The following is a 23525-nucleotide window of genomic DNA, read 5'->3' as shown; positions in this document are numbered from 1 at the left end:
TTCCTTTCTTCTATTGTCCCTTTTCTATCGTCCAAGCATCTCTATCAGCAAGCCAAGGCAGATCAAATGCGGAGTACTTCCCCTCGCATGGATCGAGTTGCTTGTTAGGGTTAGGCCTGGCGTCAAGGTTTCTCTTATCTTGTCTTCTTTTATGTTCTGACTTTTCGATTATCTTTCTTGTTTCTTGTGTTATATGAAAAGGGACCGAATGGGGTAAATGATGTGCTCGTTGCCTCTCGTTGCCTCGAGCCCTAGGTTTTACCGTTTATACCCTCGAAGCTTCAACTACAAATCCTCGTATATCTTTACCTATCAGTTATCTCAGCATGCGAGACTCCTCTCCTTTCCAAGTGCATTGTTCACCTTTGTACTTTGGTGGCGTGTTATACGACATTGGATCCATGCTATTCGCTGCATCTCCGCATATGACTCTGCACTTCATATAACCTGCGTGTATCCTTCCTTTCTATTGTCCTAATAACTTGCAGGGACTACTCATTTCCCTCATTACTATCTAGCTGCAGATAACCCCTGCTAAATACATCCCTGATAACGGTACATTGTGTCCTCGTCGACCTGCGCCATGGCTCTCGAAAAGGAAATCAGCCCTTCTCCCTCCCCCAAGATCATGAGAAGGGTACAATCGAGAACCTCCAACTAGACCGTCTAGGCTATAAGCAAGAACTACGTCGCAACCGCTCAGTCCTAACCCTCCTCTTCCAAACGCTTGCCATGGCAGCAATTCCCTACGGCGAAGGCTCGCCTCTCCTCTCCGCCATCTACGGCGGCGGTCCGCTTTCAATCTTCATAGGCTGGATAGTCGTCTGCCTCCTCGACCAGTGCATTGCCCTATCCCTCGCAGAACTCTCTTCGCGCTACCCAACCTCGGCAGGCCCCTACTACTGGACCTTCCAGATCTCCCGCAAGAAGACAACTCTCTCCTTCATCAACGCCTGGATCTGGCTAATCGGCAACTGGACCATAACCCTCTCTGTAAACTTCGGCTTCGCCTCCATGCTCTCAGCAACAATCTCAATCTACCATCCAACATGGTCAGCATCCAGCTGGCAACTCCTCCTAATCTTCTACGCAGTCTGCCTCACCTCCCTAGCAATCTGCATCTTCGCAAATAATCACCTCCCCCTAGTCGACACCCTCTGCGCAACCTGGACCCTCCTCACAATAATAATCATCCTAGTCGCCCTTTCGATCAAAGCAGACACAGGCCGCCACTCAGTATCATATACCCTATCCCACTACGACAAATCCTTCGCCGGCTGGGGAGACTTCACCTTCTTCATCGGCCTCCTCCCAGCCGCATACACCTTCTCCGCAATAGGAATGATCTCCTCAATGGCAGAAGAGTGCGCAAACCCTGCAATAAAAGTACCCCGCGCTATAGCCCTCTCCATCCCCGTCGGCGGAACAGCAGGCCTATTCTTCATCATCCCGATCTGCGCAACCCTACCCCCTCTACAAGACATCATAGACGCCCCAGCCGGTCAGGCCCTCCCTTACATCCTAGCTCGTGTAATGGGTTCCCCGGCCGGCGGACTGGGCCTCGTCTCCCTTGTTCTGGTCATAACGGTCTTCTGCTCGATTAGTATAACAGTTGCCGCGTCGCGCGCAACCTGGGCCGTGGCCCGCGATGACGCCGTCCCGTTGGCGAGACTGTGGGCGCGTGTCGACCAGCGCTGGGGCGTGCCGGTCTGGGCGTTGGTTTTGTTGACGGGGATTCAGATGTTGTTGGGGTTGATTAATCTCGGGAGTTCGAGTGCGTTTACGGCGTTTGTTTCGGTGGGGGGTTATTGCGCTTGCTACCGCTTATGCTATTCCTATCTTTTTGAGTCTGTGGTATGGTCGGCGGGAGGTTGCTAAGGCGCCGTGGAATTGTGGGGGTGTTGGGTGGTTTGTGAATGTTGTTGCGTTGGCGTGGATTGCGTTTGAGTTGGTGCTGTTTAGTATGCCAATGGCTTTGCCGGTTACGGCGGTGTCGATGAATTATGCTTCGGTTGTTTTTGTCGGGTTTATGGCGATTTCGGCGGTTTGGTATGGGGTTTATGCGAGGAAATGTAAGTTCTTTTGGATTGGACTGGACAACCTTGGATCTTGCATGCTGACAGTTAGTAGATTATAAGGGTCCGCCTGAGTCGGATGCTCTCGATTAATGGGGATTGGAGAGATTGTGCTTTATATAACTCGGCTATACGAGTATAGCAGATATGTATACAATGGTAATTGCAGTTTATTCTCACTAATTACTGATGCTCTAATTCGTTCGTTTAAGACTGCAGACCTGGACCTGATATTCACTAGAGAGCAGACCCTTGATACTCGGTCAATAAGACATTCAAATTGTAAATTATGCAGGAACAGTCGCATACGGCAGTGTATCGTATTCTGCTAGGAGAACATTTCATAAAACTAGTATTCGTGTGTTTATTGACTATAGGAATAGAAATTGATAGAGATTGACACTATGGGTATTTTGAGATATTGTAGAAGCTGAGATATGTAAGGTCATTAGAGAAGCTCCTTTTATAAATTATAGCCCGTTTCTTGCCCTTTTCTACTATATAGCTAATAAATCGAGAGAGCGAGAAAATATCTACATGACTAGATGTTAAAGAGTGTACCTAAGAAGTCTACTAAAAAGGGCTACTAACAAGACAAAGAGACATATAAAAAGACCACCTAAGACTACGGCTGTATAAGTGGCTATTCTTGTTATATAGAGATTGACCCTATAGAAGTTGATATTGTAGGAATGAATCACTAGAATCTGTAGCTAATAGTAAATTGGCGGTATGACAGTCAAAATTTAATGTAGAAAAACACGATATGGCGCACTCGCGGCTATACACTGCCGTAAGTCGTATTGACATGGGATAGACCAGTTCTGTAGACTTATACTGGAATGGACAACCTTGTCTCGAATCTTAAGTATATCCGCTGTAATGCAGAGGATCTGTTGATCCAATCTTATCTATGTGCATATGTATATGTCTATGGAATATAAAGTCAAGGCCTGTGTTCACTCGGTTTTAGCACACGAAAAGCTAGCGCTTGTAGGGTTGTTATGGATGGCCGATCCGGACGCATAGAGACCGAGAACACACTAAGAAAAGATTAGTTGACTTCCTTACATGGCAATATCCAAGGGAGATACTCACTAGAATGACACCGACGCAAATCGCCAAAGAGTTGAGTAAAGTCAGCATGGTTTTCTTGGGAGAAGAGAACCACAGCCCCTTGTTCATGTGTAGCCAAAACATGCCGGTAAATCCAAAGGTGAACCAGCTACCAAACAGTGCAGTCTGTTGGTTCAAAGCATAGGTCAGAAATTGATTCCAAAGTAGATGATTCTAAAACACTTACAATCAAGCTGAGAAGGTTGTTGAATACCGGAATTGCTTCAGCAATAACCCAGGCGATGACCCAAAGGCCGAATGCAATGCCAACCCAGGAACCCATGGCCACCCAGTCTCTTTTGTGCATCCGGTCAGTGCCAGCAAAGATGCGGACGTAAAGTGATTTTGCTGCGACATGGCCGTTGATGACTCCAGCAATCACAATCTTCAATGGTCAGCTGCTGGGTGTTTAAATACAGGGCGAGGGTGTACCGTACTGTAGGAAGGGCAATCCCGTAAGCTATCCTGGAAATCAAGAGACCAGCTGAGCCTAGGGCAGGGGAAGCAACATCTGCTCCAGTATAGCAATATATCACAACGGCAGCGACGATGTAAAGGGTTATATCAATGGACTGTAGAAGTGCAAGAGCCTTCGGGAAGTCTTTGGGGTCTTTGAGCTCTGCCATGAATGTGAAGAAGGTATTGTGGCTGACTATAGACGGATGATTAGGCTGTGTTTTTTTTTTTGGGGTTTCGTTCTTTATTTTTCAGGGCTCACCGTATGAAAATGCGATGTTACAGGCCGACATAATGCCAGTCACCAGATTGGCTTCGACAACTGGCTTAACAGCGGCGCCATTGTTTTGTATTCCGAGGGCGATCATTGTAACCATCACGGCGACAAAGATACTGATGAAGGCTGCTCATAGTTAGGATTTAGAACCAGGTCAGGATAATATGTATACTCACAGACAAGTGAAAGCCAGGACATTTTCTCCAGAGTTCGGGGAAGAGAAAGAATCAAAGACAAGATCAATCCAACGAGGCCGAAAACAATGGAGCAAGTGGCATGGCCAGTAATAGAATTGAGAGCCACAGTGAAGGTCAAGATATGACTGGCCATAAGGAAGATCAGGAAGAGCAATTGTCCAGTTCCAAACAACTCTCGACCGAACCGACCCATCAGCTGCTCGCCAGCATCAGCCATACTCGATATATGAGGATATCTCCATTTGAACTGCCCTATGACATATCCTGTGTAGGTAGCAAGTAGGCCAAGTCCAATAAGGAGGATCAATCCTGGAACCAGGCCTATCCCAGCTATAGCAGCTGGTAAGGAGAGAATTCCTAGGGAGATGGTTTCGGCAACCATCAGAAGGCCTCCTTGCCTGGGGACCATATCAGTAAAATGAGAAAGACAGGAATTAGTATTGGTATCACATACCACCATTTCAAGACCTTGTACTTGATCTCTGCATTTGTTTCGTCTCCAAAAGCATCCTGTCGTTCGGGAAGACCAGGCTTTTCTATTTCCCCATGTTGGCTTTCTGTGTCTTGAGTCGGCTCATTCTCGACGGGGCTAGGTATATCAACAATTTCGGATCTCATATCGAAGGTGTTATAATGAAAAGGAATAGAGGAATATGAAGGGAGTGTATATTAAGTCGAATGGATATATCAATGATACTATTAAGCCATAGGGAAAGGCATTCCTCCCCTGAGCTCCGGGGATTTGCGGGGAAGGTCTTCTCCTTCCATTCACAGACAGATATGCCCGTGTCTATCTCTGTCTGTAACTGTAACTGTGGATATAAGCATAGACAGGGATGTATGTAGTTAGTTTGTTCATATTGCCGACATTTGCTTCAAAGTATATGCTGATTAGGAATCATAAATACATATTTGTACAAATCACTACACATTACGCTGATAGTGGTCTACTAGGATAGGATATCATATTTGAGACTACATGTCTACATACGCAGGTGGATAAACTAGTCCATCCTTCTCGGTGAATGATTTAGATTAATTAGATTAGCCAAGTTACCGCTTATTCGATGATTCCCCAGGCGTTTTACCCCAGGTTCTCCATTCCACCTCATTCTTGTCGATAATCTCGGTAATCCAACTAGATACCTAGGTAGTAGATACCTAGGTAGGGTTGATATTGCCGCCTCCATATCCCGTTCGGAATCACTTTCCTTCCCCGATTCCGACATTTCCCCGTGGGGTTTCTCCACCACGGAGCATCCTTATCTAGGTACCAGTACTTATAACCTACAAGCTGGGTCAAGAAAATAACGCATTTGCATCCACTGGACCCATATCTCTGTCGATGGGGCTTCTATATCCAAGGCCACTTTGATAATGCCAGCTCGTAAGGGCAAGCGAATCCGGGACATGTTTCTAATTTTCATCGGAGTTTGTAACTGGACTGAATAACAAGTTACATTCCCATTTACCCTTTCTAGCGAATAGGTTGCATCAAGGAATGGATCTGTCTGGGCTATTGTTAATCTACACCATCGGCCATAGTAAGACCTGTCCTATTGGTCGATCTTCACACTTTAACAACTACCCCGTAGATAGCGATGAACCGAGGTTATTGCGGTATACCTAGAATTACTAAGGGTACAAATCTCGCCTTTGCTGTCTATTGGTTGTTTCTAGTAAAAGAGTTGGCATTTCGTTCAGAACATTAAGTACATGTACAGAAAGGGAAATGATTAGGGCTGGTTTGCCCTTGGGCCTTTTGGTCCTAACCGAAAATGATATATAATCCAAGACCATGTATCTAGATAAAAGAAAAGAAACAGGACAAAATCCATCATATATATATCGAAGGGAGAGAGAATAAAGGACATTCGATTATGAAAGAGAATTGGCAAATCTGTCTAGCGAGATATCTGGAGAGAGTCTATTCAGTTGGCTTGTGAGAAGCAGGTATCCATAGCTTGAAGCCATGGATGTTTTATCAACTCCTTTGGGGTCTTTCGATCCTCTGGTCGCCATGTAATCATCCCCCTCATCAAGTCCAAGAACATCTCTTTGTCCTCCCCTTCAAGATGTTTCTCCAACTCTTCAAAACTGGTCACCTTAACCTCGCGGTCCTTGGCTACCCAATTCCCTATGAGATAGAGTTAATAGATGTGAGGCACTCTAAGGGTGAAATCCCACCTACCGTCTTTATCAAAGTACTCGGCACTGATGGTGTCAGGCTCTATGAGATCAGGTGGTGGTGGTCCCAGCAACCCAGTAAATTGCGCAAGATGTAGAGAGACGGAGTAAGAACGCTTGTTTTCGGAGGTGTCGGTACATTGGAAGAGTGGACTGCCCTCGAATGCACACCAGGCCTAATTTGAAGTAAATTAGAACGTAGAGTCCGTTAGAACCAGTCAAGTATAACTTACCCAGGCAGCCAAGTTCCAAACATCAACCGGATAATTCCACTCCTTTTTCAGCACCACCTCGGGCGATCGATAAAGACCAGGCTGGAGGATTCTACCGTTGCGTGGCTGGTCTCCTTGTGCGGAGGCGCCGAAATCTCCAAGCTGCAGTATGCCCAACTCGGATGCTGGTTCAAGTGGCCTGGAGCGATAGATAGGATAGTCGTCCGCAAACTTTCGTGGTGAAGGATTCTCCATCTCAGCCTGGACATATCTGTCGAGCCTAGTTTTGTCCCCGATCTCTTGGAAGATATTATCCCCCTTGATATCTGTCAGAGAGATTAGTCGTCTTTCAGAAAAATTCGGGTCAGGAACCATTTCATACCCCCATGAATCAAGTGACATTCTGTGTGCAGATAGTCCAGTGCTAGCAACATCTGATATATGGTCGATTGGATAGAGAGCTTGTCCAAGCGCTCACCCGCCGAACGTATTTGGAGATCTTGCAAACTCTCTCCCAGAGGCGTTTGCACAAGGGCCAAATGGTCATCATAGTACATCCAGTCTTTTCGGGGAATCATTACATCGCCTATCTTTGCCCTCACTCGATTTGCTCCAGGATGTTGTTGATTTCCCTGTTTGGTCTGGTCGTAGAATGCAGATTCCTCAGCAGCAAATACATCGAGAGCAAAAAGCTTCAATGCTTTATAGTCATTCATTCTGATTTTTTTCAGTATTAGCATAGATACATAGTAAATGAGAGAAGAGAATATTAGCTTACTCCAGATCTCGAACCAACCAAACGGTAGATGTAGTTCCCCATCCGAGTTTACCAACAGCCTGATACCGGGAGAGCAAAATCTCACCCATAGTGACAGGGAGAAAGTAGTTTTGCTCATAAAAGCCTGGCATCTGTTCCTCCTCGACTTTCTCATCGGCAGGAATAACAGCCCAGCCGGCCTTTGGGAAAGAGACGGGAAACTTGAGAGACCTTCTGAAGAGGCTCCTCAACCATTCCAAGTTGAAGAGCCTCTTGCCGAAGAGTCTCTTCAGCCATTCCAAAATAGAGGTCATGATTGTCCAGTGGGTTTGGATTTAGAGAGAGCACGCAGTAGAAGCAGTTCTTATTATGTCAAAATGCCTAACAAAGAGAGGCTCACCTTGGAACCTCCAAGAGTTAGGGCTTTGATGACTAATGATCTGACTGGCACTCTATCAGTCCGAGGTTCTTTCATCTTCGTCTGAGACACGAAGCGGTGGAGGTCAACTAGTTTAGACTATCGGCTTTGATGAAAGATTTCTTGGCTTGCTAGCAGATACTGGAGACCTCGTTTCAGCAAAGACAGAAAGAATAATGCCTGCTAGTATGCTATTTCATCAGACCCCTCTTCCAGTTCTTTCAACCCTCCCCCGTGTCTATATATAGGCTGCATGCATGTTTAACACATATTCTAGGCGTCCTTATTTTTCTTTAAATTTGGAAATTTGAAAGACCTGTGGCAAAAGCTCATTCACCCCCTGTCTGACTCTCCTGTCTGACTCTCTGGATTGGCGATTCTAAAAGCCCATGACTGCAATAACATCATTATCGCCATTTCTCCTTTCATTCTGACACTAGACTACATTTTATCTGAAAGACCTTTCGATACGTCAATTCGTCTGAAATTATCTGCCACAGAGTAAATACAATAGCATTGTAAGCACGTTGCTACTCTATTCAGGTCACAAAGAAAACTCAAATGACGTCGATTGACGACTACGTCTCAAGGTCCTCATATTTGCCGGATAGTTTATTTCATACAAATAGAGAAACTACATTAGAATATGTGAACAATGGTTTTTCATCCCTTAGAAGTCAGTTATGTTTCTTGATCCAGGTTTTGTGTCGACCAGGATGATACACTGTCATTGTGTGCTACTATATTCGATAGAGGGAAGTCTCCAGCTAGAGCAGCGATAAAATGGGAACAGCTTCCCTTAGGGAATTTGTTTATTAGACAGAACGCCGAATATCACCCTCCTAGGTTATGTCTTTGCTTGACGACGGTTGGACCGTTGTCCAACGGCACAAGAATGCGCGTGTGCGCAACAAAATAGCAGCAGAAAATGTCAAGTTTATAGGCCACAGCATAAGAGAACTTGAAGGTTGTTGGGTTGTTGCTGTCAACACGTTTTTCGCACGCGGTGGGGGAGCTGAACAGGTATAGAACATTGTCCCTCCTCATATCCTAAACTGTTGCATACAATGAAGGAGATACTTGGAGATTTACTAACTGTGTCTAGAAACTTGGACCGATTGCAACAGCTGAACTAACGCAAGTCTATCCTTAATTTGGTCTGATGCTTCGTTTCCATTTCTAACTCGCATACTAGGGTCTGGAATACTACGGCCGTGAACAATAACCCCGTCCATCGATCCTGCTTCAACCCTCAGGACGAGAGGCTGGTCTTAACTTTCATTGTTACTGCAGTTACTGGCGAGCAAAGGAAGTGCCATGTTTTTGAGACTGGGAAAGGCACGAGGTGTGTTGGAGACGTAGAACAGTAGGTTTTCTTTGGGGAGATGGTGAACTAGTTTGTTTTATATACGGTTACTTATACATCACTTGACAATTTCATCTGGGCTCAGGAACAAGTAGGAAGTACTAGACATCAAACTGAAAAGCATGCGAGTCATCCTCAAGCCAAATCCGAATCTCCAGGACATTGGGATCATTCCCAGGTAGACATAGCTGTACGTTCTCGTCGTGCCCATTCATACTCCGTCAATAGACAAGAGCCAAAATCAACCGTAGAATAATCACTGGTTTATCACCATCAAACATGATGTGACCAGAATTGATATCCTTATGAACCAACCCTAAAGAATGAAGATGTCGAAAACCACTGTAGTCTTTTATTGCTTTCCCGAAGCATCCAAAATACACCGTTTACATGCAGATGCAGATATAGAAACAGTCTGCATTAGTTATGGCAACTCTATAACCCATCACTCCCGATCAGCTAGAATCCCCTCCTCATTCTCACTCTCGCCCCTCCTACGCCGAGGAATCCCCTCATTCATAGCATTAACCTGCTTCGGCACAGACACCGAAAGCGAAGCATCACTTGGTCGACGTCGCCTAACAAGCTGATATCCCCTATCAAGCTCAATCTCAACCGCCTCCCGAACCTTCAGCGCACTAATCGCCGGCCAAACTCCCCTCTCGCCCTTAAGCGTCCACTCAGACACGCGTTCTTTCGTCGGACTCTGGAACAGTTTCCTCAGATCCCAGAAACACAAGTCCGGGACGAGAGTTAGGTTCGGTCCGGGGATCGTCTCATCGATGAGGAGTCTGCTCAGTGGAGCAGGTAACACACCTAGGTAGTCGAGCTGGCGGAGCCGGTGACGCAGTTCGACAATCATTAATCGCATTGCGGAGCGCGAGAGGTTGTTCCAGCCTGTTTGGCGTCGGTCTAGGAGGTTCAGTTCTGAGCGCAGGAATGGGACTAGGTATGGTCGGGCTTGGGAGACAATGAAGTGGTTCACGTTGAAGAGTTCCGAGATTCGTGAGAGAGGAGATTCGCCTTCGTTGTATTGCACGTGTCGCCAGGGTCGGAAGACTGCGTCTTGCGTGTGTGGCCATGGAATTATTGTGCCTGTTTCATCTTTGCAGTAGATTGTTACGGGCGAATAGAGACCCGAGGAAGAAGCGTTGGATGCTACCGCTGCAGACCAAATGAGCTGGAAAATGCGTCAGGAATCATTGGTACTGGCCAGGAGAAGGGGAGAAATACATACCACATTCGGCGCAGTCAAGTAATTCAAAAGATTCGGCGTCCCATTCTTCTCCGTCGTCGCAACGGTGATATTCAAAATGCGCTTCGACCTCGCATATGCCTCCTCAAAGGTGAGATCCCCAACATTGGCCCGAACACATTCCTCCAAAACACCAACATCAAACAAATACCCCTTCCTCAGCAATCTCTTCATCCTGCGGTAAAACGTCCCAGCCCAACTGTAATCAGAGTTCCCGTCACCGCCACCATTAACCATCTTTCGCCTCTCAAAAGCAGAAAGATCAAGGCCCTCTCCATCAAGCAACGGCAACAACTCATCCTCAGAATGAATCCCCACAAGCGCAGCAATCATCGCCCCAGTGGCAGTGCCTGTAATAATACGCGGCAATAGGCCCTGCAAATGCAATGCCTTGACAACACCAAGATGACACAGCCCGAACGCAGACCCGCCCTGCAGCAGCAGCGTCGTACGCCCAAACGCCTGTCGCGTATCATGCAGCAGCTCTAGCTTCGCTTGCGAGCTAAACCCGCTCGGGTGCATCGGTGCTCCTGGCACCGACGTCACGTACTGGATTGATAGCGCTACTTGCGTGATGTAGTCGTCGATTAGAAGCTTGGTTCCTGCGTACGCGTGCGTGAATAGCTTCGTGCTGGTTATGTTACCCAGATTTCGCACTAGCCCTGATCGTAGTAGGTTTACTAGGGTCAGGATGTCTTCTGACTCTCGCGCGCCCATCAGTGCTTCGAGTCGGCCGAGGATTAGGCGGTAGTCATAGTGTCGGCTGACGGGGTTTTGGCGCCTGCGTAGTTGGTTAGATGGTGGTTTGGTACACTGGGTTTTGTGCTGGGTTCGGTTAGTATGGTTTGATTCCATACCAAATATCTTTACTTTGTAGCTCGTCGAGCTCAAATGCCGCCTCTTCCCACTCCTCGTAGCTCTGCGCGTTGGCTAGCGTATGGAAGAGTCGATCCCGAGGGGATTTGGAATGCCACCATGATAGTAGTTTCTGGAGGACACTTATTAGCCCAAGATCAGACCGAAAACTACATTTGATGTTATGTCTTGTGGGTCTTTCTTCTTTGCCATCTCGAGCTCAGATCCCCCGCATACAAAATATCCAGGATTGGAATGCAACACTCACGTCTCTCCAAAATTGAGCAACATCAAGCACCATATTCCAGACCGCACCAACAATGTTCCACAAACCGAGCCACCAGGACCCCATTTTTATCTTCGAGGAATGTGTCTGCGTTGTGGCTGGTGGAAGGAGAGGTGCACATGCGGGCCCGGTATTCGCTTTCACATGCTATAACGTCACGCACGTTGCGCTAGGGGATCGGAGATTGAGATTGAGGCAGTGGTACTGGACGGATAGTAAACTGAGTGATTATGTATGATATGTATTCGGGTATAGCTGTATTATAAAGATGGATTGGTCTCGATTTGGTCATGGGGATGAATTGTGGAAGTAGGAGGTTAAAGGTTGGAGGTTGCAGAGTTGGAGAGTTGGAGTTGGAACTACCAGATCGATCCAGATTCCTCCCATTTCTTCAACTACACCCCGTGGAAGATAACATGTAGTATATCCCTCTACTCAGTACTTATAGTATTAAATGAAATAATAGAATTGCCTCGGGCGCACATTTCTACATGCCACATACAAAGACGTTTTTCGCGTAAGGGAATCAGTGAATTTCAAAAGGGTCGTTTTGTTTTTGACATTTCGCTTTGCTTCCCTATATGCAAGTAGGCGAAATTAAAGAAACCTCTCCCAGACACCCCATACATTCCCAAGCGGCACATTTACTCTTCAATAATGTTGCCCTTCTCCGACACGTACAGACCGTCCAAGAACTGGGAATGGTTAGTATATATTCAGAGACTTCGGTCCTCTCAGTGAAGGTGCGTATGCTCGTAACTCACCTTACGGATATCCTTGTTTCGGACACGGCAGACCTGCTGGATGTCGGCGGCAGACTGGGACACACCCTCGAGGGAGTTACCGGTGAGGACGAGCTCATCCTTGACGTTGGCGGAGGGAGCGATGTCGACATCAGGCTGGGCAGTGATGCGGCGGACGTACTTCTCACCGAGGAAGTTGCTAATAACAAAAAATTAGCTTTAGTTCCATCATAATCGACTTCCACTGTATAGTTTCGAAATTATATCGGTAAAGCCGTAAATTCCAGGGTTCCATACCGGATCTCCACAACGGCGCGGCCAGTCTCGGGGTTGGGCTCGATGTTGACGTTGATGGGGAAGTGAGCGTAGACGTAACGCATCTTGTACTTGAAGCCACGGGTAACACCGATCATCAGGTTGTTAATGATGGTACGGACGGTACGGAGGGTAGCAACACCCTTGCGGGCACCGTGGTGCAGCTCGATGGAGATAACGTTCTGCTCGGGGCGGCCGAAGGTGACGGCAATGTGGGAAAGATCCTTGACGAGCTTGCCGCGGGGACCCTCGACAGTCACGATGCGGGACTTAATGTGGACCTTCACTGTAGAGCACAAAGAGATTTGGGTTAGTTAACGGCACTTCTGTTTGTAGAATTCGATATTTTGAGTAATCAAAATCATTGGATCGTCCGGGTAGGTGTGCGAGTCGCCAATCCCACACAATATTCCCTCCTGCTTCTGCTGCATTGCTGGATGTTGATCGGGTGTGCCGTGCAAGGCTGTGTTGAATTTCGTGCCCTCAAAAGAGAAGTTGTATTGTGTGCGACCGGCTTCCTCCATCCTTCAACAAAAAAGAAATTCGCTCACCATTGTCCAGAATGGGCAGCCGTTCCTCGGAGTGAATGTACCGCATCTTGACGTGACTTTTGGTGGTTGCCGGGGGTGTAGATTGTCGATGTCGGGGAGGTTCAAAATTCGAATGGACTTGGTGGTGGAGCGAAATTGGATGTCACGGGATTGTGCGTCGCTTAGGACCCTTTTGGGTCTAGCGCAATTAGGGTTCCTTATCAGCTTATCGTCTTATCAGTAATTGTACCGGTACTTTGTTCCACCGATGTTAATTGAGTGATAGGCAAGTAAGTAGAAGTACATGTGGTAAATATTAAGCTGGAGCCTGGAGTTCCTGAGCAAGTTCGCTCCTATGTACGATACAAATCAGCTGCAACGACCATTCCCCCTGAGTTCTCTACCAGGGCTATGGACTATGGCTATTACTTGAAACTTCGAGTTATTTTACAATACTAACCTCACAGTGATTTCTCAACCTCGTGGTGCGACACATCCACGATCCATTTTCCACCCATTTGTCGCAGCGTCGAAGCCAGCTCGTCGCGCTGATCCAATGCCGCAATATCATCTCCACCACCTATACTCTTCCCACTCACAAGCACATTGGGCACAGTGCGACGCCCCGTGCTCTGTGCGAGGAGGGCCTGCAGATACGGCCCAAGCGGGTGCTGGTCCAATTCGACTACGAGCGGTTTCGGCTCGATAGAGTAGTGTTCTAGCAAGATCAACTTGGCTTTCTTGCTGTAGGGACAGTAGGATTTGGAGAAGACGATCACTGGGGTTGTTAGTCTTGGACACGGGCAAGAAATGGAAAACGGAGGCAAGATGGAAAGAGACATACCTGGAGCCCGCTTAAGGATCGCATTGAGCTCCGTTGTCGCCTCGGCCTCTTTTCTCTCCTTCTCCTCGCGCTCTCTCTTCGCTTTCTCCTCGCGCTCCTGCTCCTCCTCGCTCTTGAGCTCCGACTGAACCTCTGACGGCGTATCCTGGTTCGCCTTCTTGGGAACGGTCATCTTCGTCCGTCCCGCAATCGAGACCTCCTCCGTATCTTCATTATCTGTAGCAGGAGGAACAGCAGCTTTCTCCACCTCAGCGACCGGCACCTTTTCTCCGGCACCCGCACCGGCAGCGACATTCTGACCGGGCGCATGCACAGGATGCTGGATCTTCTCTTGGGCCTTGGCCTGCTTGGCTTGCTCTTTAGCTTTCATTGCGTCGATGGTCGACCGGTAGAACTTTTGGTTTTGGATTTTTGTGGCATCGCCCTGTGGATTTGTTTTCGTTGTATTAGATATCTGAAGAAACAGTGCGAAAGTGGGAGATCCGGAGATGTACAGTGTAGTAAAAGACCATGAAAAGAAGCGCGATGACCGCAATGACGACCAGTCGAAGCCGCCGTTGGGAAGAAGGCATGGAGAGTTGCGCTTATAGCCTCGCGGCTTGTGACTTGTATTAAAGAAAAAGAAAAGAGAAAAGAGAAAAGAGAGAGGCTGTATCCAAAATGTTCCAAGTCGTCAGGTCCGGGGTGAATTCGAGACAACGTGACGTGTTCCAGAAGCCAAGAATTCCTCCGTTCCCGGCAGAGCTTACAGTCCAACGTATTTGGAACATTCGACACCTGCAGATTTGATCCTGAATCTTTCAGGAACAATAAAGATATCAAGAAGTTCCAGGCAGGTCAGGAGAAGTGGGGTCAAGGGGCCAAGGGCCATGTCATTCCTAATTTGCGGGTTTGCCCCGTCTGAGCGCTGATGCTTGGCGGAGCTATGATGTAAATAATATATGCTTGTTTTGTATCCTGTCTTACTTTTACTTCTACTATATATGTACTGACGTACAAGTCAAGGTGAATTAACAATATTGATTAGTATATGGCATGACTGGGTATTATGCTAAATCAGACGGGTTCTTTTGTTCAAAGGCAAAACCCATGTCAACAGTAAATCATAGAGAGGGCATGAACCTCGAGTAGGTGTATGTAGACGGGTAAGAGACGGGTAAGAAAAGGGTAAGGATAAATGATAGGATATAGAAGTTCAAGGTGTAGGTCAGAAACAGTGGGAACCACAGACCAGCTGCGGCTTAGCCTGCCGAAATGAGTGCGATGGTAATTAGGGGAAGATGGGGCACCAGGGCTGGAAGTGAAGATGTCTTTGGCATCCGATAAAGGGGGAAATATGGCAGACTGGGGAGATCAAGTTTGGATCGAGAGTCCAGGCCGTGCAGCATGGCTGACAGTTGCTCGGCGTTTGCCTTGGACAAGGATCGTCCAGTCCTCCCACTCCTTGGCAATCTCGGTCAAAACATTGCCCATGACACCAGCAGATGCCATGAGGCCATGGCCTTCACCTTCAAGGATACGGACCTCACAGCGGCGCATCGTCTTACCAAGCCACTGGACATTCTCCGCTGGAACGCGAGGGTCTTTGCTGCCATGGTGGATCACCACAGATCGCGTGATATCCACGTAGCGGAATCCAATTGTTTGGCGACGCTCGAGGCAGGTCAGCAAATCAACTGCCGGGTTGGCGTTGGTGGTGGCCAGCTCCCAGATCTTGTAGGTGAGACGAGTATCATAGTCACGTTGTCGTTCGACTTCGTCCTCTGGAGACTTTGCGCGAGACCCGAGAGTTGCGTCACTTTTTCTGTACGACGCGGTGTTTGAAGCGGACGGTTTGATATTCGGTACAATGTCAACTCGCGGGGTCTGCGGGTTGGGGTCAACGGAAGGTATGGGCGGTACTGGAGGGATGGCGGTCGCATTGGAAGCTTCTTTGGTAGCAGCCTTGCGCTTGGCCCGTCGCGGGGACTTGGGTAAACTGGTGGTGATGCTGGCACTAGTGGCACTCATAAAGCTGGAATTGGCCACTTTGAGGAGAGATGTGGGAAGAGCACGAAGAATCTTCTGGGAGTAAGGCACCGCGTTGGTCGGCGCGGGCTCCTTCTTAGAGCCGATGTTGGACAGCTGAGATGGGGGAATCCATGGAGCTAGGAGATGAATGCGACCACGAATATGCTGCGGAATTCGGAGAGCTGTTGCAAGGGCGTAGATTGCACCAGCGGAATGGGCAAGTATGGAAAATTTAGTCACTCGGAGGTGGTTGCAAACGATTGCAACATCATCTGTTACTGATTAGCGCGAGATTAGAATCTCTCGGCAGTCTTGCTTACCGGGCCAGCTGAGAGGGGTGCTCGGCTCGTCTCCCTGGTGTGGGCCGCTCTCGCCAACGCCAGGGCGGTCCAATGTGACCAGTCGTAGATTGAGTGTCCGGGCCAACTCATCATAAAATGCCATCAGATACCGAGTGAGACCCATGCCGACACAGCAAAGCACGACATGGCCCTTAGGATTACCGACTTCGGAGAAGGCGATGGAGCGGCCGGTGGTTGGGTGGATCACTCTTTGAGTCAGCTTCGGCGAAAAGATGTAGTCGTCAACAGCAAGATCAATTGAATCTGCACTGGATGGTCGTTCAGTACTGTACGAGGGGCGTCCATTTGACAGATGGGACAGGTGACCGGATGGCGTTCGGCGATGGGTGGTTGGTGTAATTGGTTCCAGGGACTGTCTGTATCTAGCTCTCTCGGAATCTGGTCTTTCCACGGATGACCTGGGCAATTGCGATGGTAGGTGGGTAGACTTCGATGCGAGTGGTGCTCCTGGCCGGCTCCCAGTTCGACTTTTCCCTGTCATCACGTTTGGAGAAGGAGCACTTTCGTTGAAAGATGGCCGATCACGGCGTGGTCCATTCTGCATGGCCTGATTGACATCATATCCTAGAACGCGCGATACCTTTGAAGGCTTTGCCTGCTTCGCGGGGCTCGTATCGGTGGAATGTTCAGGGCTATTTCCCACTTCCAACTCGGTCTTGATCTTCTGTTGCTGGTCTTTCACCTCTTGGATGCGGCGGGTCACCTGTTCTGCGTCATTACTCGTCCCTGGTAATCCATTGTCTGTATTGAACTCTTTGCTGGCTGTAGACGAGAATCGACTATGACGAGCAGACCGGTGCTTTTTCGAGCTTGACGACTGGCTATGCCGATGCCGCAGAGATGAGTCGCGAGTTGGAATGATTCTACCGCTTCCAATTCCGCCGGGGTTGCTAGCATCTGGAGTACCGTGGAACGATTGGTAATCTTTGGTTGGGGTGCTTGCGACTTTCTCTTCGTACGGCTCTTCCTTGACGTCCGCAGGGCGAGCCTCCTCTGTAACCTCCGCCATGGAATGCAATGAGCGCAAGCTTGCTCGGCTGCGCGGGACGTTGTGTCGTAGACTGTCGTTGTAGCTAGTAGTCTTTCGTAGGCGCTCGATTTGTGGATCCTTTTCGCCCACGAATTCCCGTGATGACCTCTTCAATAGACTCAATTGACCCTTTAGGCTTTTTGTCCGCCCTGCAGAACTATTCGACGCAATGCTCGGGGTCGACAGACGGGGACCAGGCTCCGTGCTGATCGTTCCGAATGAGGAAGGCTCAGGAGCGGCTATCACAGATGTATAAGATTCCCTTGAAGCTGGGCGAGTGGACGATGAGTCGGTCGTTCTGAACGGTTTGAATCTCGGCGATCGGGGGGACTTTGGTGACGGGGGAGCCCGGGCCATGCGAATGACAGGCGACGAGGCCGCATCATCGGGGTGTAGAAATGGGTTCTCCGGTAGCGCGGGTGGCTCGACCGTTGGTTTGTAGGCACCGTAACTCATTCCAAACCCATGCTGCTCGGATGGCGGAATGGAGTACACTGGCGCGGTGTGCGGTACTTCTGGCAATCCTGGGTCTGATTCGTTGTCGATCTTCGGGATGGTGTCAAAGTGGGAGTTTAGAGGTACGGAGATGGTGGAAAGGGAGGAAATGAGGGAGGAAATGACTTCAGGCGAGGTTGGATCGGTCCCATTGCGCGAAGGGAGCGATTTACGACGCCGACGCCGACTAAGCAGAGCCGACTCTGCTTGCACGGGATTTTCGTTCGACATAGTTCAATAGTCTAAGGGTGTAACCCTTAGAACGAACAAACTTCAAGGATCGGATGCAGGGTAAAATGGGTGCGCGCATGATCTACTGCATGCGAAAGATGTTTGATAAGGGTTTCTGGTGTGTCCCACCCCCCTTACAGGTATTCAAATGAGAGATGGAGATTAAAATGGCGGGAATTGGGAGTGAGCGTAAGAAGATTAAAAGGAAGGGATCCCGGTTATACGGATGAAAAGAGAGAATAGTAGAACAGAAAGATATTAATGGAGTTTAAAGGGAATGAAAAGGGAGTTCTTAATTTTTTGGAGATCTCTTAGCGTTGACGCCTTTTTCTCCACAGAAGATCTTAATTTGCCGATACTTGGGAGTAGGATAGTGATATAAGTACATGTAGGGAGTTGAGTAGGGAGTAGAATATATACTAGATCAATAACTGTAGATACTATGTACATCGTACATCCCACATATATATTGGATCAGTATTTGAGATCTCACGTGGATTCCAAATTGCTTCTTCCCTTAATAGGCTCAATAGGCTTAATAGGCTATACGAGGATGATACTGATCAATTCACATCTAGACTACGGAGTACTGGGTAAATAAATATCTACAACATACGCAATCAAAGGTATCCAGGTATATAAATCTGAATAGAAAATGTTTGAAAGCGAAATAGTATATAATGTAAAATAGTGAAACACTTACGCAAATATATATAGCGGATCTATAGTATGTTCAGACTTATACTTGCCATGACCTATGCGCCAATTAAACATCTTATATTTACCACACTATATAAGTCAACTTACATGGCAAGCCTATTGCTTCAACATAGAAATCTACATATAGATCTACATATGTCAAAAGAATAAGAAGTACATGGTCAACCCCCAGCTGATCTCCGGAGTAAACATATATAGTTGACCGCCCAACATGGCAGTATCCCTCATTGCCTATCTTACCCCCAAACACCATTGACACTCAAGTATATTTGGGCTTGACTTTCGTTAACAGCCTGGATTTTTACAGCTTGTCCCTTCGTTGATTTCCACGTCTTCCTTTTGCTCTAGACATGTGGTGACCGTGCTGCGAAATAGCCATTGCCCGCAATGGACGCCTACCCCGAAGACTACGTCAATCACAATCTGCCTTTAGTCCTACTCTCAGGGCTGGAGGCAGACACTGAAAATGAGCCAGGAACACCATCGGATTATCCTCTGCTATCAGAGAAGGGGACGCATATCTTCTCAGACTTCCCACCTCTGAGCGGGGCTGTTGCGGAGGAGCTCCGGAGCTTGCTTCTAGAGGAAGATAGCTCTCAATCGCCATGGAAGTCTAGAGTTACTATAAGCGGGAATACTACGATTGCGAATATTGGTTACCGCATCAAAAGTTCTGGCCGCGTATGTTGATACCTTATAATCCTAATCCCGTTGGTTTCACAACGTACTGCGGACTACTTGCTAACACCAACACAGTCATGCAGACTCCCTCCACAAAAAGCTGACCCCCCTATCCCCTCACCACCAACTACTCCCAGTGATGACCAGGATAATGAACACTCCGAGCCTAGCGCACACTATGTCCTCCACTCCCCGATATCGCCTCTGTCACCGGGTTCCCCAACTTTCCCAGATGGCTTGCTCACACCTCTATGGGTAACTAAACACCAGGACCTGGTTCCAGCAGCAGTGATAAATTTCTTCCCGTTTTCGCTGGACCCAAATATGAACTCGCTGCGAGACAATCAACTCAAGATCGAGATCAATAGCTTGAAAAAAGAATGGCAATCCTCCGGGTACAAGACGCGGTTCGTGGTCGTTCTGTTATCAGAAGACGGAGAAGAAGGCGGCTATGAGGGCGAGATTGATGACCGAATTGCGGGGATTCGGCGGGCAACAAACCTTGACCCCAGGTCAATATTTGTGATTCCACCAGACGCGACTTCATCGGAACTGCAAGACTTTGTGAAATCACTCTTCTCTTTACTGCAACCGTCGGTTGTTGAATACTATCGGGATCTGTCAAAGCATGCCAGGCGTAAACGGAACAGGGGGAATATCCCCCTCCGACCGCACCACCAACGACCGGAACTTCTCAGACCCTATCGTCCCAAGGCTGGAACGTACGGTATGAATTCAAGCTTGGAATTTTTGCCGAGTTTCGCCAAGAAATGGATGCAGCCTGCCGGAACTATGAGAGTGCGTACGAAACCCTGTTTGGGCATGAAGTCTTCGAAAATATTGCAGGCTGGAATCCTCGATTCAACGATGCGCGCCTTTTGGCCGACGCCCTGGCCATTCGGATTATACGCTGCCTGCTATGGACGGGCCAGACGACCGCTGCAGCTCGGCTTTGGGTTGACCACAGAGTCCGTGTAAAGGATATTGTCGATCGCAGAGGAAAGGGCAGTAAACACTACGGGTGGGAGGCCTGGGAGGCGCGTTGGTCGATGGTAATGGCACAGCTTATCCGCCGAGCGGAAATTCCGCCTATCTCCAGCGAAATCTCTTCTGAGCAGCCCGGAAAGCTCTATGCTCTACCTGAGAAATCGATTCCAACCGGGGAAAGAGTCAGGCCCTGGGAACATCTCCATCACGAGGGTTACTGGCTACACCGTTCAGCGAAACATACGATGTTGCGACGTGCCCTTGCCCAGGAAATCCCCTTGGAAGATCGCAAGCCCCCGGGCAATCACCCGCCTCACAACTCGCAAATAAACCCTACCTGTACGACACGTACCTTGTTCCCGACGCTCACGCCGAAGCACCCCAAGAAGGACGAACTGGCTTCGACCATTCTGGTCTAATATTAAGCACGCTGAAGGCTGCTATCGAGGAATTCGCAAAACGCGACCAAACAAGGAAAGTCGAGAGCTTGAGTCTTGAGGCTGCCGAGGAGTATATGCGTATTGGCTCATGGTCCGAAGCGCATGGCCTTCTTCGGCCGCTGTGGTCTACTCTTAGCTGGCGCCGCTCAGGGTGGTGGCATCTGATGGCCAATTTCGGGTGGGCGCTCAGAGAATGTGCCCTCAGGATGCAGGACAGCGAGACAATCTTGCGAGTGGACTGGGAGCTGTTGAATAAGAGTGAGTCGATTCCATTTATCTTGTGCATGTTGTCTTCAATGTTAATATTTATTCCGATAGATTTCAAACCTAGATCTGCGTGGCATTATGACATCCACAAGAGTCTTGAAAGTTTACCCTCAGAAAAGCCTAAACCTTCTCTTATCCTTCGCGCAGAGGATGTTATAACTAGTCGTGAGTTGGAAAGCCCGAAATGTAAAGATTGCACTGACACCTGTCTTCAAAGTGACCGCGTCGCTGGTGTTCGAGAAATCTGATGGCAACGTTGGCGAACCTCTACATGCACAGCTTGCCATCACATCCTGTGCTCATATATTCTCGGCGCCTATTCGGCTTTCGGAGGTCAAACTGGTTTTCGAAGGATGTCTTCGACCGGTAAAGGTTCAATCTGACCAGAACCAGGATGCTGACACCACAACCTCATGTTGTATCGCAACTCTTCCACTCCGGGAACCGAGCAACGCTGATACTGCGGTTCAATCCCCAGCCAGTGGACTGACCGCATTGGTAGGTATAGCAGATCTGACTATGGGGCCTTCCCAGACCAAGGTGTTTGACCTCACCTGTGTTCCTCGCGAAGCTGGTGAAGCCAGGGTTGCCTCAATCACCATGCTGATTGAAGAAGAACAGTTCGATTTGGGTTATGCGGTCACTGAACCAGAACATCGTGAAGCGTTCTGGTGGGAGCAGACCCAGAAGGGCGTGACCCGTAGGAGAGTGGGCAAGGATAGGGATACTGGCAGGTGCAAGGTTATGCCTAAGCCTCCCAAGATCCGCCTCACAACTCCCAACCTGAAGCGGACCTACTACACCAATGAACGAGTGATGCTTCAGATTGGTATACACAATGAAGAAGACGAAGCTGCCGATATATCTGCTGAGATCAGACTATTCGGCACCGAGTCCGCAGCTCAAATCCAGTGGCTCGACGGCGACAGCAACCCCGAACTCCTCGAATCAGGCGCCAGCACTCCGATTGAGGGACCGTCTCATTACTTGAAACGATCTGTGGGTGTTCTGGAGCGCTCCTCCCAGAAAACTCTTACAATTGTGTTGGTCGATACCCAGGAGGCTACGGATTTCACCTTGGAAGTTTCGACTGTGTACCATTTGGTGTCTGATACCCAGACCCCGATTATGAAGAATACTACCGTGGATCTATCATTTATTCGGCCGTTTGAAGCAAACTATGAATTCTTGCCGGCAATTCACCCTCAGCCATGGCCCAATTTCTTCGCAGTTAGCGACAACTTACTCGAGGATGGCTCTGCGCCAAGTCCCGGAGGCCTGTTCCAGAAATGGTACCTCAATTCCAAGGTAGTTTCCTTTGCACTGGAGCCATTGGTAATTGACAAGATGTCCCTGGTTCTTCTCGAAGCCAACGGGGGAGTCGTTTGCGATGTTCACTCAGAGGAGCTTGTGACTCCCCGAACACCACATCTCGCACCGGAAGAACTGCGAGAATCCAACTTCTGCCTCGATGTCCAGAAGCTCCTTCTCGGAGACCGCCGGCCAACTGCGCTCACCTGCACATTGGAGATCAATTGGCGCCGTCAGTCATCTGAATCTGTAGCTTCCTCGGACGCAGAGAACTCAGTCACAACCACCGTCCTTGATATTCCCCGATTTGTGGTCCCAATGGGCGAACCTCGAGTCCTTGCATCAGCCACCCCATCCAGCAGTATGGCGGGGTTGATTCATATGGGCTATGTACTGGAGAACCCCTCCACCCATTTCCTCACCTTCAACCTGGTCATGGAAGCTAGCGAGCACTTTGCCTTTAGCGGACCGAAGACCACCGTTGTGCAGCTTGTGCCGCTGAGTCGCCACACAGTGAACTTCAATTTGTTTGCAGCGAAGCGTGGCTTATGGATTCAGCCACAACTGGTAGTTATTGATACCTACTTCAACAAAACGCTCCGCGTCCTTCCAACGGGGGATATGAGGTCGGACAAGAAGGGGGTTCTGGTATGGGTTGACGCCGACGATTGAATGATAAGACAAGAATCTGAAATACCTGCTGTGGATGAATTGGACTGTCTCATAATAAGCAAATATTGTATATAAAATAGTCATTCCCAACTCCATACTCTCTCTGTATGTTGACATATAGATGAGGGCACGTCACGTGTCCAGCCCTTATCACATAACCTGGATAGATATCCTAATGAGGCTAGCGGCGATCGGTCTTCCGTATGTCTCGCCGTCAGAGAGCTTCATCACAGTCACTCAAAGACATTTCAGCTCACTTCCCTTGATCCCGCAGTATCTGCAGCTATAATTGAGGCCCCAGCACCGAAGTATCCGGCCTCTTACTTCCCCCCTCCTCGGGAATCCGTTCCCACGCCCCGTTTGCCTGACAATCCCCCTCTCAACGCGCAATACAACTTGCCTGACCCGACAGCCTCGTTGCCGACACCAT

The 23525-nt window shown here is 48.6% G+C and overlaps 9 protein-coding genes across 9 annotated transcripts; 3 read left to right on the top strand and 6 right to left on the bottom strand.

Annotated features, from left to right (window-relative positions):
• Nucleotides 1-732: 732 nt before the first annotated feature.
• Nucleotides 733-2168, top strand: N7489_003814 (putative amino acid permease; the record flags this gene model as incomplete). Its single annotated transcript, XM_056709566.1, has 3 exons — nt 733-1787; nt 1849-2072; nt 2131-2168. The coding sequence occupies 3 exons, from the start codon at nt 733-735 to the stop codon at nt 2166-2168; spliced, it is 1317 nt and encodes a 438-aa protein (XP_056567987.1).
• Nucleotides 2169-3034: 866 nt separating this feature from the next.
• N7489_003813 (uncharacterized protein) lies at nt 3035-4739 on the bottom strand (the record flags this gene model as incomplete). The annotated part of the gene is made up of 7 exons (XM_056709565.1): nt 3035-3118; nt 3174-3317; nt 3379-3576; nt 3629-3843; nt 3910-4050; nt 4101-4519; nt 4576-4739. 7 exons carry the CDS (start codon nt 4737-4739, stop codon nt 3035-3037), a joined length of 1365 nt encoding a protein of 454 aa, XP_056567986.1.
• A 1313-nt stretch (nt 4740-6052) lies between these two features.
• Nucleotides 6053-7591, bottom strand: N7489_003812 (uncharacterized protein; the record flags this gene model as incomplete). Its single annotated transcript, XM_056709564.1, has 5 exons — nt 6053-6258; nt 6313-6484; nt 6542-6846; nt 6903-7237; nt 7299-7591. 5 exons carry the CDS (start codon nt 7589-7591, stop codon nt 6053-6055), a joined length of 1311 nt encoding a protein of 436 aa, XP_056567985.1.
• A 953-nt stretch (nt 7592-8544) lies between these two features.
• N7489_003811 (uncharacterized protein) lies at nt 8545-8920 on the top strand (the record flags this gene model as incomplete). Its single annotated transcript, XM_056709563.1, has 2 exons — nt 8545-8718; nt 8891-8920. 2 exons carry the CDS (start codon nt 8545-8547, stop codon nt 8918-8920), a joined length of 204 nt encoding a protein of 67 aa, XP_056567984.1.
• A 586-nt stretch (nt 8921-9506) lies between these two features.
• On the bottom strand, nt 9507-11523 carry N7489_003810 (triacylglycerol lipase family protein; the record flags this gene model as incomplete). Its single annotated transcript, XM_056709562.1, has 4 exons — nt 9507-10241; nt 10299-11097; nt 11174-11304; nt 11440-11523. The coding sequence occupies 4 exons, from the start codon at nt 11521-11523 to the stop codon at nt 9507-9509; spliced, it is 1749 nt and encodes a 582-aa protein (XP_056567983.1).
• A 578-nt stretch (nt 11524-12101) lies between these two features.
• N7489_003809 (60S ribosomal protein uL6) lies at nt 12102-13112 on the bottom strand (the record flags this gene model as incomplete). The annotated part of the gene is made up of 4 exons (XM_056709561.1): nt 12102-12152; nt 12222-12399; nt 12498-12801; nt 13067-13112. The coding sequence occupies 4 exons, from the start codon at nt 13110-13112 to the stop codon at nt 12102-12104; spliced, it is 579 nt and encodes a 192-aa protein (XP_056567982.1).
• Nucleotides 13113-13506: 394 nt separating this feature from the next.
• N7489_003808 (glutaredoxin) lies at nt 13507-14259 on the bottom strand (the record flags this gene model as incomplete). The annotated part of the gene is made up of 2 exons (XM_056709560.1): nt 13507-13823; nt 13890-14259. 2 exons carry the CDS (start codon nt 14257-14259, stop codon nt 13507-13509), a joined length of 687 nt encoding a protein of 228 aa, XP_056567981.1.
• Nucleotides 14260-15242: 983 nt separating this feature from the next.
• N7489_003807 (alpha/beta fold hydrolase) lies at nt 15243-18017 on the bottom strand (the record flags this gene model as incomplete). Its single annotated transcript, XM_056709559.1, has 2 exons — nt 15243-16171; nt 16220-18017. 2 exons carry the CDS (start codon nt 18015-18017, stop codon nt 15243-15245), a joined length of 2727 nt encoding a protein of 908 aa, XP_056567980.1.
• Nucleotides 18018-19124: 1107 nt separating this feature from the next.
• On the top strand, nt 19125-23095 carry N7489_003806 (uncharacterized protein; the record flags this gene model as incomplete). The annotated part of the gene is made up of 6 exons (XM_056709558.1): nt 19125-19418; nt 19494-20015; nt 20069-20618; nt 20675-21103; nt 21164-21277; nt 21330-23095. 6 exons carry the CDS (start codon nt 19125-19127, stop codon nt 23093-23095), a joined length of 3675 nt encoding a protein of 1224 aa, XP_056567979.1.
• Nucleotides 23096-23525: the final 430 nt, after the last annotated feature.

Source organism: Penicillium chrysogenum (assembly GCF_028827035.1).
Source record: "Penicillium chrysogenum strain IBT 35668 chromosome Unknown utg000002l_segment0_segment0, whole genome shotgun sequence".
In the NCBI taxonomy this organism is placed as follows: Eukaryota; Fungi; Ascomycota; class Eurotiomycetes; order Eurotiales; family Aspergillaceae; genus Penicillium; species Penicillium chrysogenum.
This window is presented reverse-complemented; position numbering and strand designations above follow the sequence as displayed.